Source organism: Nicotiana attenuata, unplaced genomic scaffold (genome assembly GCF_001879085.1).
Source record: "Nicotiana attenuata strain UT unplaced genomic scaffold, NIATTr2, whole genome shotgun sequence".
Taxonomy (NCBI): domain Eukaryota; kingdom Viridiplantae; phylum Streptophyta; class Magnoliopsida; order Solanales; family Solanaceae; genus Nicotiana; species Nicotiana attenuata.
Window position 1 is genome coordinate 159,965 of NW_017671172.1, and position 20,196 is coordinate 180,160.

Sequence of the window (20,196 nt, forward strand, 5' to 3'; positions counted from 1 at the left end):
AAGGCTTATTACGCTTTGAACTAACCCATGCAGGTACTCAATCGAAGTCAAGTCCTAGGATTAGGTCTGAAAGCATGTCATGAACTATTTTTCTCTGCAATCGATTTTTTTTCCAAAGTGGGTTTTATGGCAAGGTTTTTAACGAGGCAACAGTAAGCGTGCTACCCTAGTGTTGAAGACCGGTCTAAGACCGGGTACTGAGGATTGCGCGTATTAGATCAATAACACTCGAGCCCTCAAAAGTCAGCCCCGAGTACTAGGGGATTATCACACCCGGATAGCATGCTAGTATTCACCGGTACTATGAACATGACCATCTTCTTCTGTTCAGGGTCCAAACTCAGGGCGGCAAACTACTTCTCGAGCTTTGGGCTCGAACTCGGCCCATCTGACCCTGGTTTCACGACCCTTTTCTAGATCTCCAGGTGGCCAAAGCCAGAGTAATCCTCTAGCATGCCGACATCCACGCCCTTGAAAAATGAGTTGAGGGCCTTATCCACAGCCCGGGATGCTTCGGTTGATTTTTCTATGACGGCTCGAGCCTCTTCTGAAATGGACTCTATATGAGCAGTAGCCATTTGTTCTTCTCCTATCCCCCGAGCCGAGGAAGACTCAACCTTTCGAGTGTCCCCCTCTGAGGCCACCAACACTAGGTCGGCATCAATCGGCACGTGAGCGATGAACTCTAAGTCATCGTCATCCTCGGGAAAGTCCTTAAGCCGATGAAGAGCCTCTAAATCCGGGACCCGAGCACCCGAAGCCCTTTTGGTGCTCTTTCTGACCCTAAGCACGATACCTTTCTTTTTCTTAGCCTCGGCAGAAGCGTCCGAGGAGTCAGGGGACCTTTTGTTCTTCTTCATTTTCTCCTTATTCTTCACAGCAGCTTCGGTAGTAGGCTGTAGTGAAGCGGAGGGCTTTGCAGACGGGGTCGAGGCCATGGCCTCGATGATTTCCCGAAGTTTAGTGGTCTTAGGCAAACCAGTGGAAAGAAAAGACAGTCATAACAATGACACAATAAGAAATGGCCAAGAAAAAAAATTAACCAAAAAGGTGAGGGGACTCACCAAGAGAACGAGCCTCCCACTTGCCATTGGAAAGGTTGCGCCACTCACGCTCGGGATAGGTGAGTTGCTTGCATATGCCCACAAATTTCAAACGCATGGCCCGATGATCTACGAATCAGGGAGCTGCTTCACCCGGTCCTTTCCCCTTGGCCATTCATGAAGTGGGGGATGGGCATCATAGGCCCTTTACTATGGGCACCCAGAAAAGCTCAGTACATCTTGCTCATGACCGATTACTTCTCCAAGTGGGTTGAAGCACAGGTGTTTGAGAAAGTTAGAGAAAAGGAGGTTATCAACATCATCTGGGATCATATAATATGCATGTTCAGTATACCAACAAAAATTACGTGTGACAACAGGAGACAATTCATCCGCAGCAAGATTAATAAGTTCTTCGAAGATCACAAAATCAAAAAGATTTTATCGACCCCTTATCGCCCGAGTGCAAACAATCAAGCGGAGTCAAAAAACCAAAACTATCTTGCAGAACCTGAAGAAAAGGATGACCGACTCAAAATGAAAGTGGAAAGAAACTCTGCCAGAGGTCCTATGGGCATATCGAACAACTTCGAGGTCGAGCATTGGTGAAACATCACTCTCTCTAGTCACGACGCAGAGGCTTTGATTCTGGTAGAAGTGGGAGAACCAAGCTTAAGGTTCTGATATGCTACGGAGACATCACATGACGAGACCATGGCCACAAGTCCAAATTTAGTAGACGAAAGACGAGAAGTCGCCCTAGTCCGGTTAACAACGAAGGAAGATACTACAACCGCAGGGCATACCTTCAACACTTCTAAGTTGGGTACTTGGTATTGAGGAAGGTCACACTGCATACTAAAAACCCGAATGACGGGAAATTAGGTCCAAACTGGGAGGGACCGTACAGAGTCATCGGTATAACCGAGAAAGGCTCGTACCAACTTGAGTCCAAAAATGGTGTACAACTTCCAAGCAACTGGATTGTTGCACACTTAAAGCGGTACTACTGCTAAGGTATGAATACATAAATTTCTTGAAGGCTTATTACGCTTTGAACTAACCCATGCAGGTACTCAATCGAAGTCAAGTCCTAGGATTAGGTCTGAAAGAATATATTGCACTTTTTTTCTCTTCGATCGATTTTTTCCCGAAGTGGGTTTTACGGAAAAGTTTTTAACGAGGCAACTGTAAGCGTGCTACCCTAATTTTCAAGACCGGTCTAAGACGGGGGACAGCAGATAGCTTTTGTAACTTCGATTACTTGCACTACATTTAAAGTAATAAAAAAAATTCGCCTTCTATGTTTCATCGATTCACATTTGCACAAGCAATGTTATCGTTACGTCACTTAGAATGAGTAGAGGGTTCAAAATATTCTAGGCCCGCGGGCCACCATTAACAGGGGGAATAAAACCCCAAAGGTAGTAAAATCCACGAGACCGTGCCCTACCATCTAAAAACTCCTAAGCCGATGGGTCAACCCGAACCGCGGACTGTTGAGCGACAATAAGATCGGGAAAATCGGGCCATCAAATCCCGAGGGCACCTAGTCTACGAGGCAAGTCCTAAACACAAAAGGCCACAGCCAACTTAAGATACAAAGCCTTTAGAGCTTCGATCACAATATATAAACGACTCGGAGACGTCTGAGTTCGTGCATATAAAAAGTAAGGTCCTTACACATTTTAAATCCATAAAAGATTATGTCCAATCTGATCAAGTCGATCGATCTCGAATTACGGCCATGAAAAGAGCTACCTTCACAAAGATTAATTTTTCCCGGATAAATCATTCGAGTCGTTATTTGATCCAAGCCCCATTCGGCCTTTGGAAGTTTAACAATTTAAATAAATTTTATGCTAAGGCATCGATGTTGTATTAAGTTTGAGACACAGGTTACATATCCTAAGTCCCAAACATAAGTAAATGCAGAAAATTAAAGGACACAAAATGTAGCCGAAGGGTAATTTTATATATATGCATTTACCGAAAGGTATTTACAAAGGCACGAGGAAACGTCCCCAAAGCACAAAATGTACAATACAAAAAACAAAAAAGGCAAAAATAAGCTAAGGCATTTCCTGCCTAGTCTTCATCGGAGCCCGGCTCGCAATCCGAACTCTCGGGCTAGTACCTCTTCTTGGCCTCGACTTCAAGCATCTTGGCCTTTTCAATCTCGGCCGCTAAGTTGACCCCTCAAGCTTGGATCTCTTCAAGAGTCTCTCTCCGAAATATCCACTTCACATATTCATCCTTTGTTAATACGGGCTTCGGCTACCTCGACGTCATTCTTGTACTGGGACAACATGTCCTGGGCTTCCGAAACCTCATTTGAAGCCACCTCCAATTTGGACTTCAAAGCAGTATATTTTCAGCCGAGAGCGTCACACTCTACAACGACCAAGGAAAGTTGCGCCCGGAGCTCCTCATTCAGCCGAGACCATTTGTCGGCCTTTTCTCCCGGCACTCGTAACTGCACTTTGGTTGAGGACAGGTCCTCTTTGGAGGCATCCCACTCCGATGCTAGGAGATCCATTTTTCCCCTAAACTCATCAACTGAATCCTTGACCTCGTCCATTTGTACCTAAGCTGGTCGATCAAGGTTATTTTCTCCTGGACCTGCAAGGTTGCGGCATTAGAATTTGCATTTAACCTCTCGTTATTGATCTTGAGCACTCTTACCTTTTAAACTAGAAGGGCATGGTCCTATTTCGCTTTCAAAGTCTCTTTTTGGGTTTTCTCGAGCTCAGCTTGGAGGGTAGAGCGGTCGACCATGTCCCTAAGGACTTCATCCTTCTACTCACAGAGAGCGTTATACATCTCTGTTTGTCGGACCTGCTCCTTGAGCTCAAATTTGAGGTGACTCACCTCCATCCTAGACCGGTGAAAGCTTTAATGGTGAAGCATCGAGTCCTGAAATATAAAGAAAGAAAAATTGTTAAAATACAGTGAAGGCAAAGAGAACTGTGTAAGATGAAAAGAGAGGAAGGTATACCCTATTTAGCGCCTGTCGAGCCTTGTTGAAGAGGCTTGGCTCGTCTACCTCGTTCATCTTCACTTGGTCCTCTTTGGTTACTAAGAAACGGATATAGTTGTCCACTCCGACTGGCCCGAATAGCATGCTAGTATTCACCGGTACTATGAACATGACTGTCTTCTTTCGCTCAGGGTCCACACTCAGGACGGTAAACTGCTTCTTGAGCTTTGAGCTCGAACTCGACCCACCTGACCTTGGTTGCACGAACCTTTTCGGGATCTCCAGGTGGCCAAAGTCGGAGTAATCCTCCAGCATGCCGACATCCACGTCCTCAAAAACTGAGTTAAGGGCCTCATTCACGGGCCGGGATGCTTCGGTCAGTTTTTATGTGGCGACTCGAGCCTCTTCTAAAATGGCCTCTGTATGAGGCAGTGACTCCTGAACGTGGATGACATTGGTGTTTTCCGAGGCAGCCCCTCGGGACCGGAGGAGCTTCTTGCGAAGCAGTAGCCATTTGTTCTTCTCCAAGCCCCCGAGCCGAGGAAGACTCAGCCTTTCAAGCGTCCCCCTCCGGGGCCACCAACTCCAGGTCTGCATCAAACGGCATGTGAGTGACGAACTCCAAGTCATCATCATCCTCGGGAAAGTTCTTACGCTGATGAAGAGCCTCGAAATCCAGGACCCGAGCACCCGAAGCCCTTTTGGTGCTCTTTCTGACCCTGAGCACGATACATTTCTTTTTCTTTGCCTCGAAAGGAGCATCCGAGGAGTTAGGAGACCTTTTCTTCTTCTTTGTTTTCTCCTCATTCTTCGCAGCAGCTTCAGCAGTAGGTTGTAATGAAGCAGAGGGCTTTGCAGACGGGGTCGAGGCCACTACCTCGGTGATTTCTTGAAGTTTAGTGGTCTTAGGAAAACCAGTGGAAAGAAAAGACTTAGTCCTACAATGACACAATAAGGATTGGCCAAGAAAAAAATTCAACCAAAAAGGGGCGGGGACTCACCATGAGAACGAGCCTCTCACTTGCCTTTAGAAAGCTTGCGCCACTCACGTTTGGGATAGGTGAGTTGCTTGAGTATGACCTCGACCCACTCCCTAAAATGCGGGACCGTATTGGGGACTCGGATGACAGTTGCATGTCAAATGAAACAAATAATGAGAAGAAGAGTAGACACAAAAATTACTTTAACAAATTAAGAGGAAGTAAACTTACAATTTGAGTTCCACTTCTCAAGGAACGCCATGAACTCGGAAGGAATGAACTCGGATGGAATGAGTTCCTCAGTCTTTATCCGAACAAACCTACCCTGCCAGCCTCGTTCCCTGCCCTCGTCTATGCAGGAGAAGGCAGCTTTCTTTGCTCGATGGGCGAGCTTGATTAACCCCTCTCAGAAGATCCAGGGGCTGTAGACTCGGACCAGGTGGTCAATTATGAATCGAGGCTCCTTCGAGTTGTTCACAAAGTGATGAAGTAGGGTCACGATCGCCAAAAAGACAGATGAATCTGCCCGAGGCAGATTTCATACCTCTTCCAGAATTTGAGGATCACCGTGTCAACCGAACCGAACGTGAAAGATACGTGTAAACACTTAAATATCCTTCCACATGAGTCGTGATGTCCTCTTCGGGACGAGGAATGATTATGTCTTTGCCTTCCCACTTGCAGTCATCTCGAACTACTCCAAGCGTCTCCTCGGTGATGGAGCAAATGTACCTCCACGCTTCTTCACCTCGATCTCCTTGTGTAGAGGCTTTCTCGACCTTGAAGTCATTATCTATGGAGCAGCCTCTAGGGATGAAATCTTTAAGGGGAGGCCCCGGGGTGACTACCAGAAGTGCTGCCTCGGTACCAGTGGCTGAGGAAGAAGTCGCCGGTGCAATATTTTGGGGTACTGATTTCGAAGTCTTAGCCATTTCTATCTGAGGATATGAAGTTATAAAGGTTTGGTATGAAGGTTTGAAGGTTTAGTATTAGGGTTTGAAGATTTTCTATGAAGGTTTGAAGATGAAATATGAAGATATGAGGATGTAAAGAATAGGTTATGAAGATTTGGAGGGTTGACCAATAGGTAAAAAATTCGAGGGAAACTCAAGGAAGTTCGAAATCAGAAAGTAAAAAAGTGAAAATAGGAAACCATGACTTTTATAGAGAAGAAATAATGAATGCATGACGTTTCACATTCGGTAACTGCCGAGGATGATCAACCGGCGGCTGACGCGTGTCCAAAATCACGGTAACGTGAGCGATTGAACGTTTCGATTTTTCAAATTGATTATGATGTATGAGGGAAGGAACTGGGGTCAATTAGTCATTTCTCATCGCTCCTATAATTTACTCTCCGAGAAGTGAGGGGGCTATCTGTGTACGGGTAAAATCGTGGATAAAGTAACCCCCGATTTCCCATTGAGAAGCAAGGAACAATGTTGCTTGTTACTAGCTCGAGTAAAGCCAAGGGTGCCTGCAGATCGGAACCAGGAGCGGACAGATGATACGTTGGGAATCGAGCATGGTCAAACTCGGAGAGATCCCAGCTCGAGCAATACGAAGAACCGAGGGTAAAAGTAAGAAACGGTTAAAGAAGACAAACGAAGAGCCGAAATTGTGTACAAGTAAAATCGGGGTAATGTCTACCCCAATTCCCCGATGAGAAAACGGAAGATGGGGACGGATGCACGAGATTATGATCGAGGATAGAAACCCCTCGTATCGAGGTCCATGAAAAATGAACGATGTGCTCATCATCGGGCAGGATAAAGCGATGCTCCCCGGGCCTAGAACAAGTTCTAAGCCCTTGAGAGACACGGAAAATTATAACACACGATGGATAGAGGGTCGTGATATTCACCCCTAACCGGATATCACGGTGCGGATCTCGCCTCTAAAATTCTTGACTATTTGTGTTAAATCAAACCACATATCCTTAAAACCGCATCCAGATTTAATTGTTATCCGATTTAGGGGTAAAAATTTTGGTGCCCACCATGGGTCTAAGGATAATAGTGGTGATTTAATACGAATCTCGATGACACACCCTATTTTACGCTTGTTCTTTGAAGTCTTAATTTCAGGTCAACCCAAAAATGTCGAACTTTATGTCTGCTCACTTGAACGTTGACGCTAAGTTTGGCCATCATGGCAAAAATAATAATTTGGTGCTCAGCAATGAGATGCCTCCTACTGATCCCATCGGTGTCCTAGTTGCCAATCCGATCGATGCTAACTCACAGGTGGCCATCAACGTCAATTCGCCAACTAATCCCCAAAATAGTGTTCGCGGGGGACCCCAACCAACTGCTCCGGAAGCGCCCCAAGGCAAAGGTGACGGGGTAAGCCTACGGCTAATTTTCGAAATGTTGCAGGCTCAACAGGTGGCAATAGCACACTGCAGAATCAAAGCCACGCCCCCAATAGGTTCGAGTTCGAACAATCCCGAGAAAGCACCCGAAGAAACGAATAAATCACCGAGAGACCAAGTGAAGCCGAGCCCGGGGTCAATCCCAAGGTAATGAAAATGCTTGAAGCGTTAATGAAGCGGGTGGAATCAGGTGAGAAGAAAATTGAGGCTAATGATAAGAATCTAGAAACATACAATTCTAAGGTCAACCAAATCTCGGGAGCACCCCCAATACTGAAGGGGCTGGATTCCAAGAAATTTATCTAGAAGCCTATTCCTCCGAGCGTGGCACTGAAGCCGATCCCAAAGAGGTTTTGTATGCCTGATATCCCCAAATACTATGGGACCACGGATCCAATCGAGCACGTGACCTCCTATAGGTGCGCAATCAAGGGGAACGACTTGGAGGATGACGATATCGAGTCGGTGTTACTAAAGAATTTTGGGGAGACTTTGTCCAAGGGAGTGATGATATGGTATCACAACTTGCCCCCAAATTCCATTAACTCGTCTGCTATGCTTACATATGCTTTGATTAAAGCCCATGCCGATGCCATCAAAGTCGAGACCCAAAAATCAGACCTTTTCAAGGTCAAACAGAGGGATAACGAGATGCTCAGGGAGTTCGTGTCATGGTTCCAGATGGAATAGATGGACCTGCTTCCAGTTGCAAATGATTGGGCTGTTCAAGCATTCACTCAGGGACTTAACCCTCGAAGTTCCATGGCCTCTCAACAGTTAAAACAAAGTTTGATAGAATACCCAAAGGTGACCTGGGTCAACGTCCACAACAGGTATCAGTCAAAGATCAGAGTCAAGGACGACCAACTCTGAGCTCCTTCTGGGTCTGTTTACCCCATAAGGGCCGATGATAAGTCTTAAAGAGCCGTTGATCATGAGCTGAGACCGTTACGGGATTGGTACAAACTACATAGCACGGACCGAAGGGGAAACGGGTCCACGCGTCACCCCATAAGGAACGAGAAGGGAGGAGAACGAGGGTCCAGTGGCCAGGGTCTGAAGACCAAAATAGGTTTCGACAGGCCGCTCGGGAGTAGGGAAGCACCGAGATTATCGGAGTATAACTTCAACATGGATCTCCCAGCATCGTGTCAGCCATCGGGCGCATAAAAGAGACCAAGTGACCCCAACCTTTACAGTCCGACCCTATCCAAAGGGATCCTAACTTGATGTGTAAATATCACGGCACTCATTGTCACAGGACCTAGGATTGCTGACAGTTGAGAGAAGAAGTTGCCCGGTTATTCAACAACAGGAACCTCCGAGAATTCCTGAGTGATCGAGCCAAAAACCACTTCAGGAATAGGGACGCCAACAAACAGGTCAAACAAGAAGAGCCTCAGCACGTAATCAACATGATCATCGGAGGAGTCGATGTCCCCCAAGGACCAACGATAAATCGCACTAAATTATCTATCACAAGGGAAAAATGCTCCCGAAATTATGTCCCGGAGGGAGCCATTTCGTTCAACGACGAGGATATCGAGGGCATTGTGTAGCCTCACAATGATGCACTGGTAATATCCGTACTTATAAATAAATCTCAAATGTGTGTTGATGATCCAGGTAGCTAAGCCAGCATCATTAGATCGAGGGTCGTAGAGCAATTGGGATTACATGACCAAATCGTGCCGGCAATCCGAGTGTTGAACGGGTTTAACATGGCATGTGAAACCACTAAAGAGGAGATAACCTTGCCAATAAACATCGCCGAGACGATCCAAGAAACAAAATTCTATGTGATCGAGGGGGACATGAGGTATAACACCCTATTTGGAGGGCCGTGGGTTCATAACACGAGAACGGTATCCTCGACCTTACACCAGGCATTGAAATTCCCCACACCGGGGGGAGTCAAGACGCTCTAAGGAGAATAGTCGGCCGCAAAGGAGATGTTTGCTATTGAAGAGGTGATCCCGATACTCGCGATTTCGGCATCAAGGAACGCGGGACCGACCAAAAAGGAAGAAATTAAATAGCAATCAGTGATGTCGGCCTCAACCAAACCGGAGGAACGAGAGACGAGGAGGACAATTACGGTGTCCCAAGATAATTCAGAGCTCCTGATGCCACCGACGCCACCAAATCAATAGTTGAAGAGTTGGAGCATGCATATTAATCGAACACCTACCGGACCGAAAGGTATACCTGGGCACAGGGTTAACCCCTGGGCTCAGAAAAAAACTCATTAATTTTCTTAAAGCTAATGTAGACTGTTTTGCTTGGTTCCATCTTGACATGACAGGGATCCCACCGGAGGTAACCACTAACAAGCTGAGTTTGGTCCCGAAGTTCCATACGATTAAGCAGAAGAGGAGGCCACAGTCCGAGGTCAAACATGCATTCATCAAGGATGAGGTATCCAAACTTCTTAAAATAGGATCCATCCGGGAAGTTAAATACCCGGACTGGTTAGGTAACGTAGTGGTAGTGCCTAAAAAGGGAATAAGCTAAGAATGTGTTTAGATTACAAAGACCTAAACAAAGCATGCCCTAAAGATTCTTTCCATTTGCCTAACATCGATCGAATGATCGATGCAACGGCCGGGCACGAGATACTCAGCTTTCTCGACGCCTACTCCGGGTACAACCAAAATTCGGATAGACCCGGACGATCAAGAAAAGACTTCTTTTATCACTAAATTCAGCACCTTCTACTATAATGTGATGCCGTTTGGATTAAAGAACGCTGGTGCCAACTACCAACGCCTAGTAAACCAAATGTTCGAAGAACAAACAGGGAAATCAATGGAAGTTTATATTGAAGATATGTTGGTCAAGTCCCTTCGAGCAGAGGACCATGTGAGACATAAACCTTCAACATATTAAAAAATATAACATGAAGCTAAACCTGGAGAAGTGCGCATTCGGGGTTGGATTGAGCAAATTCCTTGGGTTCATGGTATCCAATCGGGGGATCGAGATCAACCCCAACAAAATAAACACCATAGAGAACATCACAGTGGTGGATAACGTCAAGGCCGTTCCAAGACTGACCGGGCTTATAGCCGTCTTAGGCCGATTCATCTCGAGGTCCTCGGACAAGAGCCATGGATTATTCTCACTATTAAAGAAGAAGAATAACTTTTCCTGGACCCCAGAATGCCAACAAGCTTTGGAAGAACTCAAACAGTACCTATCGAGTCCTCCCCCCCCCCCCCCCCCCGCTACACACTCCGAGGGCAGACGAACAGTCGTACCTCTACTTGGCGGTTTCCGAGGTAGCGGTAAGTGGTGTCTTAGTCTGGGAGGAAGAAGGTACACAATTTCCTATTTACTATGTTAGTAGAACTCTAGGCGAGGCAGAATCAAGATATCCTCACCTGGAGAAATTGGCGCTCGCTTTGCTAAGCGCTTCCAGGAAGCTAAAGCCGTATTTTCAATGCTACCCCATATGTTTCATGACCTCTTACCCGCTAAGGAATATCATACACAAGCCCGAGCTCTCGGGCCGGTTGGCCAAATGAGCCGTGGAAATTAGCGGGTACGATATCGAATATCGACCCCGAACCGCCATAAAACTTAGATTCTGGCAGATTTCGTGGATGACTTTACATCGGCCTTAATACCTAAAGTCGAAAGGGAACTACTGCTAACCTCGGGGACTACTTTGGGAATCTGGACCCTCTTCACGGACAATGCCTCCAACGTGAAGGGATCTAGGCTCGATATCCACCTACGGGAAATATAATTAGGTAGTCTATTAGAACTGTAAAATTAACTAACAATGAGGCCGAGTATAAGGCCATGATTGCAGGTCTAGAGTTGGCTAAAAGCCTTGGAGCCGAAGTGATCGAAGCCAAGTGCGACTCCCTCCTCGTGGTAAATCAAGTCAACGGAACGTTCGAAGTAAAAAAAGAACAGATGCAAAGGTACTTGGACAAATTACAGGTAACCTTACACCAATTCAGGGAATGGACCCTGCAACATGTACCCCGAGATCAAAACAGCAAGGCCGATGCATTGGCTAACTTGGGATTGTCGGTCGATTCAGATGAGTTCGGATCGGGAGCAATGGTGCAACTAATGAATTTGGTGATAGAAGAAGGCCACGCCGAAGTAAACTCCACAAGTTTAACTTGGGATTAGAGAAACAAATACATAGACTACTTGAAGACAGGAAAGTTGCCTTCGGATCCCAAAGAAACAAGAGCCCTGTGCACCAAAGCTGCTAGATTTAGCTTGGTCGAAGGGGCATTGTTCTGAAGGACTTTCTTTGGCCCACTGGCCAAATGCTTGGGATCGGGAGAGACCGAATACGCCATGAGAGAAGTTCACGAAGGCACTTGCAGGAACCATTCGGGGGCAGAATCCTTGGTTCAAAAACTAATCAGGGTCGGCTACTACTGGACCGAAATGGAGAAGGATGCGAAGGAATTCGTACGGAAATGCGACGAGCGCCAAAGACACGCCCGAATGATCCTTCAACCAGGAGAAATACTCCACTCGGTCCTGTCCTCGTGGCCATTTATGAAATGGGGAATGCACATCGTCGGTCCCTTACCATGGGAACCCGGTAAAGATCAATTCATACTATTCATGACCGATTATTTTTTCCAAGTGGGCTGAGGCTCTAGCATTCGAAAAGTTTCGAGAGAAAGAAGTCATTGACTTCATCTGGGACCACATAATATGTTAATTCGGGATACCGGCCGAGATTGTTTGCGACAACGGAAGACAATTCATCGGAAGCAAGGTGAGCAAGTTTTTCGAAGATCACAAGATCAAAAAGATACTATCAACGCCTTATCAGGAGATCTTGCCCGAAGTCCTATGGGCATATCGTACGACTTCGAAATCAAGCACCAGGGCCACCCCGTTTTCTCTAGTCTATGGAGCTGAAGCCTTAATACTAGTCAAGGTGGGGGAACCGAGACTTAGATTCCATCATGCTACCGAAGAGTCAAATAGCGAGGCCATGATCACGAGCCTAGAACTATAGGACGAGAGGCGGGAGGCCGCCATGGTCCGGTTTGCCACCTTGAAGCAGCGAATAGAAAGATACTACAACCGAAGAGCCAACCTCCGACTTTTCCAAATCGGGGACTTGGTATTGAGAAGGGTAACACTACACACCAGGAACCCGAACGAGTGGAAACTGCCCCCGAATTGGGAAGGGCCATATTGAGTTGTCGGAATAACCGACAAAGACTCATATAAACTCAAAGTGGGAAACGACATACAACTACTAAACAACTAGAATGTGACATACTTGAAGCGGTACTGCTGCTAAGTTACAAACTCAATTCCTTTTTAATTTTGTTATAAGTTGAACTAACGTATGCAGGCAATCGGCTAATGATGGATGTGGCTATTAGGTCTGAAGGCATGTGTTGCACTCTTTTTTCCTTGAACCGATTTTGTCCTGAAGTGGGTTTTTCAGCAAGGTTTTTAACGAGGCAACAGTAAGACACGCTACCTTAGATTTGAAGGCCGAATCTAAATCGGAATCAGTGATCGTTGGCATTAGATCAAAAATATCCGAGCCCTCACCAGTTCGGCCTCGAATACTAGGGGCCATTACCCCGGGGTTCAGATCGTTAGCAAGGGGAAAAAAATTTATGTGTCAAAAGCTAAGGCTTGGTGGTTAGGATTCATTGTAAGGGTCAAACGGTCATGTGAACCGAAGCCACATAGTCCACTCAAGCCATGGCACAAGGTCTTTTGCGCCTCCGATCATGTACCTTACATATCAAACTAATGAAAGAAATTTCTACTACCCTTACACTTTATTACTACGCATTTTGCTTCTTCGATCTTGGATCCTAAAGCCCACGGGCTACCCTACTCGGGAATTGTCAAGCCCATGGGCTGCCCAACTTGGGGATATTCGTCCAATGAAAATTCGGACAACCTGGGCTACCGAATCTCGAAGGAACCAAGCCAATCAGGCAGTGCCCAAATATGACAGGCTACGACCAACCTAAAAACGGCTTAGAAGCGTCGGAAGCTCGTAACCAAAAAGTAAGGCCCTTACTAAAATTTGAAACCTACTAAAAGGTTACCACTCGGCAAAAATATCGTCTAAAAACATTTAAGCATCTTAAAAACCTTCGATCTCCCAAAGGTTCAAAGCCACAAGTAAACAAAAGTTGCATCGAAGTCAGGATCCGTTCGAACCTAGGAAAAATGAATGCTCCAGAACTACACCTGATTTTATGCTAAGGCATCAAAAATAATACGCAAATAGAAATTGCAAGTAGATGTTAGAAAAGTAAAGACACGATATTTCCAGAAAGGGAAAAGTTTTATATACTCCAAAATATATTTATAAAGGCCCGATAGAACGGCCTCAAAATAAACAAAAAAATACATAAGGAGACCTCGGAACCCTCAGAACCTTCGGGACCTTCAGGCTCGTAGAGCTCCTGTGGCTCGACCTCTAGCCTTCTAACTTCTTCAATCTCGGTCGATAGGTCAAAACTTCGAGCATGGACCTCTTCGAGGATCTCTCTCCGAGATAGCTGCTTTATGTACTCAGTCTTCATCTTTAAGCGGGTCTCGGCTACCTCCACATCGGCCTTATACTGGGCCACCATTTCCTCAGCATCAGTAGAGGTTGCATCCAGTTTGGACCTCAGTGCAGCATATTCTTGTCCAAGAGCATCCCCTTCCGTGACGGCCGAGCTTAGTTGTGCCCGGAGATCATCATTTAGCCGAGACCACTTATCGTCTTTGTCCTTCGCCACACGGAGTTGGTTCTCGACCGATGCCACCTCTACTTTCGCAGCTTCCTTCTCCGAAGCCAACAGGTCCATCTAGCCCTACCACACTTTGGTCGCGGCCTTGACCTCATCCATCTCAGCCCAAAGTTGGTCGATCAGGTATATCTTCTCTTAGACCTGCGAAGTTGTGTTGTTAGTCACCACGACTAGCGGCTCGTTTTTAGCCTCAAAGATCTTTACCTTCTCAACCAGGTCGGCGTGTTCTCGCTTCAGGGTCGAGGCCTCCTTCTGAGCTTTTTCTAGCTCGGCCTGGAGAATCGGGAGGTACTTGAGGGCCTCGTTCTGCTGCTCACTAAGAGCCCTCCTTCTTCCGGACCTGCTCCTTGAGCTCGAACTCAAGCTGGTTGATGTCCAAGCGGGACTGGGTGAAATTTTTTTCATAATGAAGCACTAAAGCCTGAAAAAAATGAAGTTAATAGGGCACATCAAAAACCAAAGTGAGATTCACAAAGGAGTAAATGGCTAACGCCTTACCCCGTTCAGTGCCTCTTGCACCTCGTTGAAGAGGCTCGACATGCCCACCTCGTTCATTTTTTCCTGGTCCTCCTTGGTCACCAGACATCGAAGGTAGCTGGCTATGCCCACTAGAACAGATAGGACCCAGGCGTCCTCCGGGATTGTAAGAACGATCGTTCTCTTGCGCTCGGGGTCCACGCTCGGAGCAAGAAATTGCTTCACCATTTTCGGGCCCGAACTCGGCTCGCCCGCTCCCGATGACACATCCTTTTCGGGACCTCCAGATAACCAAGCCAGCAAAAGTCCTCCAGTGCGGCCCATATGCATGCTGTCGAAGAACGTGTTGAGGGCGTTGTCTGGGCCCTGCGCCACCTCGCTTGACTTCTCTTTGCCCTCTTGGGCCTCTTCGAGCATGGACTCGATGTAGGAAGGTGTCTCTACGACGTCAATGACACCGGCTTCCTCCTTCAGGACAAGAGCAGCTTCCTGGGGGGCCGCAGCCTCCGTCTCTCCCTCTGGTTCCCCAGTTAGAGGGGGTCGACCTCATGGTCTTCTTTCTCGGTCGTTGCTTGCTCCCCCTCATTGAGGGTCGACCCATGAGCAACAAAACAGTTGTCGTCCTCAGGCTCGTCGCTGAGTTGGTAGTGGGAATCGGAGTTCGGCACCCTAGACTGGGTGTTCTTTTTAGGCTTCCGGACGCGGAACGTCACCTTCTTCTTCTTCGCCTCGGCATCCGGGAAACCTGAGGATTTTCTTTTCTTCTTCTCCTCCTTCACGGAAGCCCCAGGCTGTCCCGAAGTGGAGGGTTCGACGAGCAAGGACGGATCCTCGTCCTCATCCAACGGCCTAAGTTCGGTGGTCTTAGGCAAACCTATGAGAAAGGAGAAAGAGTTAGCACTGTGTAAGCTAAAAATGTGAAAGTGATTACTCAGGGAAGAACCTTACCGTAGGATCGGGCCTCCCATTTTCCCTTCGAGAGCTTGCGCCATGCGCGCTTGGAGTACGGCATCTGCCTGCAGATCCCCTCGATCCACTCCTTGAATCAGGGAATTGCATTAGGAACTTGGGCAACAGCTGCACGACAACAAACACATGCAGTGAGAGAAGGAATAAAAAGAGGTGAATACTCAAGAAAGACAATACTCACAAGACGCGTTCCACTTCTCAGGGAAGGGCAGAAACTCGGGAGGGATCAGGTCTTCGATTTTCACCCGAACGAACCTCCCCTGCCAGCCTCGGTCTTGGTCCTCGTCAACGCTCGAGATGGAGCCTTGCTTGCTCGGCTAACGAGCTTGATCGGCCCCCCTCGAAAAATTTGGGGACTGTATAGGTGGAGTAGATGGTCGAGGGTGAACCGAGGGACTTCGATATTGTTCACAAAATGGCGTAAGAGGATCACGTCCTCTAAAAGGATGGGTGAATTTGCCCTAGGTGCACCTCGTACCTTTTGCAGAAAGCAAGGACTATGGGGTCTACCAGGCGAGCGTGAAGTGATAAGTGTAAACACTAAAATACCCCTTCACCTGAGTAGTAATGTCGTCATTGGGCCCGCGGACGACCACATCCTTACCCTCCCATTTATAGTCTGCTCATACTATGGGTAGGGTTTCTTCAGTGGCGGAGCATATGTATCTCCATGCTCCCTTGCCTCGATCCTATTGACTAGAGGCCTTCTCAACGTTGAAGTCATTCCAGATAGAGTAGCCCCCAGGCACGAAGCTCTTCATAGGGGGCTCTTGAGCCACTTGGGGAACGGCCACCTCGGCATCTGCGGTCGGGTGGAAAGATGAAGGAGCAACCTGCTGAGGCACTGACTTGGAGGATTTTGCCATTGTAATTTGGGAAATGTGAAGGTTTTGAAGAAAATATGAAGATTTGAAGATGGTATGAAAGTATAACTGTCTGGGTTGAAGATGAAGATGAAGATATGAAGGTTCAAGGAGTAATGTATGAAGATTTGAAGGAGTTGAAAGCAATCAAAAAGTTTGAGGGTAAATTCTAGAATCGGAAAGTGGAAGAAGTGAAAAATGGTCGAAGCTTTTATAGAGGGGAAATAATCAATGTGCGACGTTTCGCATTCGAGGACAGTCAACTAGTGACTGACACGTGCTGAAGTCAGAACGACGAGACTGATGGGACGTTTTGATTTACCCATCATTTCGATTGTAACGTATGAAGGAAGGAACCAGGGTTCATCTATCGCTTCCCGTTATTTCGGTAAACCTACTCTCCGGAAAATGAGGGGACTATCTGTGTACAGGTAAAATCGGGAGTAATTTCTAACCCGATTCCCGGATGAGAAAATGGAAGATGGGGACAGATGCACGAGAATATAATCGAGGATAGAAACCCCTTGTATCGAGATCCATGAAAAGTGAACGTTGTGCTCATCATCGGGCAGGATAAAGCGACGCTCCCCAGGCCCAGAACGAGTTCCAAGCCCTCGGGAGACACGTCAAACGGTTACACACGATGGATAGAGGGCCATGATATTCGCACCTAACCGTATATCACGGCGCGGATCTCGCTCGATGTCGGTTATGGATCAGTAATTAATGAAAAAGGAAGATTTTTACCTTTTTTAGACTTATACTAGGGATGAAACTCTCCTACTATATAAAGGGGAAGTTTTTCTTTTGTAAGACACATTATAACACGCAAATCAAAGCAATTCAAGTTTATTTTTCTGCTTTCTAGCTACTGTTAAAGTTCTTGTTTAATTATTCTGTTCTTTATTCACAATTGGGCTCGAACCAATGGTCCAATCGAGGACGAGGTTACTGTTCAACCCAGGTTTGGGCTAGGCCGTAAAATTACAACTGGTTTGATCATTTATTTTGTCTTTTACTTGTTTATCTAAAATTCTTGACTATTGTGCTAAATCAAATCACATATCCTTAAAATCGCGTACAAATTTAATTATTACCCGATTTAGGGGTAAATAGAAATATCCGCCATCAACCAGATATTATGGCGTAGATCACGCTCGATATTGGCTGTAGATCGTGTTTTCATGAGAGAAAAAGAAGGAAAGGATTTTTATCTTATTTAGACTTGTACTGGGGTTAAAACTCCCTTACTATATAATGGGGAGAACTTTTTTATTTTTGGCTCACTGTTGACACGCATATCAAAGCCATAAAGTTTACTTTTGTCCTTTAGTAATTGTTCAAGTTTCAGTTGTTCATCCATCTAGTTGTAACCGAGCTCCATTCTGAGGGCTCGATTGGGACCGATCCTTTGCATTTGAATCTAACGTCGGGCTTAATTATTTTATCACATTTGGTTTGATTGTTTTGTCTCTTTTTAATTCCATTACTTACTGTTTTTTGATCATTCGTATTAAATTAAATTATGTGTCATTTAAACCGTATACAAATTCAATTGTTATCCTTTTTAAGAGTAAACGGGATGTTTGTCCTAAAACTTAGCGCTTGTTGAATTTTGGTTGTGCAATTTGGCATTCTAAGAGTGTTTTGTGTTTTCTATTTTATATGAATAGATATAGATAGATTTAAATGATAAACTTGTAGGCAAAACCATATCCGATCTAGTTTGGTGCTTTTCATGGTCGGACAACCGAACACGATATCCCGGAAGCGACATTTAACAAAGAGGTAGAGTTGTTTCCGTTTCCGTCTTTTTTATACCTAGCGCTCCCGCGTTTGCTCGTCGCATCACAACATTTTGACCGGCCTCCCTGTACTGAGAAAAGTATAAGACGTGTCCGATTCATTAAACCCCACATTACTTGGTCAGATAAAACCCCACATTAATTACGTACATCTTCTTTTTCGCCTTTGCCGCTGTTATCTTTTTCTCTCTCGCACCCATGTCTCCTTCATTTTCTTCTTCGTCTTCCCAACAAAGAACTATGCGTATAGGCATAATTGGATTTGGTCCTTTCGCACAGTTTTTGGCCAAAACCATGATAAAACAAGGCCATATTATCAGGGCAATTTCAAGGTCAGATTATTCAGAATTGTGCGCAAATTTGGGTATCCTATTCTTCAGGTATATGCAGACTCGATAATAAAGAATCAATAACTTTTCCAGTTAATTACTGCTTATGTTCATTTATTCACTTGCAGGGATATGGGTACATTTCTTGAATCAGACAATGAAGTTATTATGATTAGCACATCGATACTGTCTCTATCACGAGTTGTAGAGTCCATACCATTCCATTGTCTCAAGCGGCCTACACTTTTCGTTGATGTACTCTCAGTTAAAGAACACCCAAAAGATGTCCTTTTGCGAGTATGCAATTCACACCAACATTAATTATTAATTTCAAGACTTTTGATTTCTGCAGCTTCACATACTTTTGTATGTTGAACAGTAATATGTCTAACAATGGTTGCTACTATGTGTTCGAAAGATATTGCCCGAGGAGTGCGACTTGCTGTGTAGTCACCCAATGTTTGGACCAGAAAGTGGAAAAGATGGATGGACTGACTTGACTTTTATGTACGACATGATTCGAATTAGAGATCAATCTCTGTGCTCCAGTTTTCTGCAAATATTCTCAAGTGAGGTAAGAAGTTCAAATATGCCAAAGCTGTGTTCATCAATGTTACTAAGTATTACTTTCTCATTGATGCTATTACTTCTATTGGCTAGCTAGACTAGCATGGTTCATTCTATTACTAGCTCCTTGATTCAAATTTGACTGGAAAATTGAGGAAAGAGAACCCCATCTCAGCACTGTACTAATCTTCTGTTGCAGGGCTGCAAAATGCTGGAAATGACTTGTGAAGAGCATGATAGATTGGCTGCTCGAAGTCAATTTCTCACTCACACTATTGGCAGGTAACTTGCGTCACCTACACCTGTAGAAAGAGGTCATCACAATTACCAACGACTATTAATCTTCTTCACCTAACAGGATATTATCCGAAATGGAGGTTGAACCCACCCCCATAGACACAAAGGGATTTCAGAAACTTGTTCAAGTGGTAAATACAACATTGACTTGTACCTTTTCAAGATTTTACTTGTAGCAGATTAAGCGTATTTTTCTCTAGAACTAATTTTCAACTTTTGAGACCTCTGGTTTGTTACACACTAAAATTGGACAACATGCAGAAGGAGAGCTCAGTTAGAGATAGTTTTGATCTATTCAGCGGGCTATTCATACACAATAGGTTTGCCAGGCAACAGGTATAATACTATTTTTGTATTCTGCAACTGAATCATAATTTCTTAGTAGCAAAAAGAGAAGAAATGCTGAACATAAAAATGATGGTGCAGATGAAAATTTTAGAAGCAGCAGTGGAGAAAACTAAACAGAAGCTTGAAGAGAGGTCGAAGGAGCTGCAGGATCCTATCATATCTAAGTTCTAATCTGCTGAAGGATGCTAACGAATGGGAACTTCATAACTCGCTTTCTTGGTCTTGTAATGTTTCATTAGTTGTATCATTAAGATGATTTTGGTTGCACTTTTTACTAAAACACTTCGTGAGAACTCAGTTTCGACAATGTACTTCAAAAACTACAGGCATTTGGTTAAAAACTGACAATAAAAATGTTTCATTACCTAATCAAGATTATCTTTGTTTTCAACTTTTACTAAAA

General features: G+C 45.3%; 2 protein-coding genes across 2 annotated transcripts; both read left to right on the plus strand.

Moving 5' to 3' along the window:
• The first annotated feature begins 1,232 nt into the window (after positions 1–1,232).
• On the plus strand, positions 1,233–1,652 carry LOC109206426. Its single transcript, XM_019369246.1, has one exon. It carries the CDS (start codon positions 1,233–1,235, stop codon positions 1,650–1,652), a length of 420 nt encoding a protein of 139 aa, XP_019224791.1.
• A 16,561-nt stretch (positions 1,653–18,213) lies between these two features.
• On the plus strand, positions 18,214–20,171 carry LOC109206432 (arogenate dehydrogenase 1, chloroplastic-like). The gene is made up of 7 exons (XM_019369252.1): positions 18,214–18,632; positions 18,710–18,878; positions 19,000–19,155; positions 19,348–19,430; positions 19,507–19,576; positions 19,707–19,781; positions 19,872–20,171. The coding sequence occupies exons 1-7, from the start codon at positions 18,451–18,453 to the stop codon at positions 19,962–19,964; spliced, it is 828 nt and encodes a 275-aa protein (XP_019224797.1). The 5' UTR covers positions 18,214–18,450; the 3' UTR covers positions 19,965–20,171.
• The last annotated feature ends 25 nt before the right edge of the window (positions 20,172–20,196 follow it).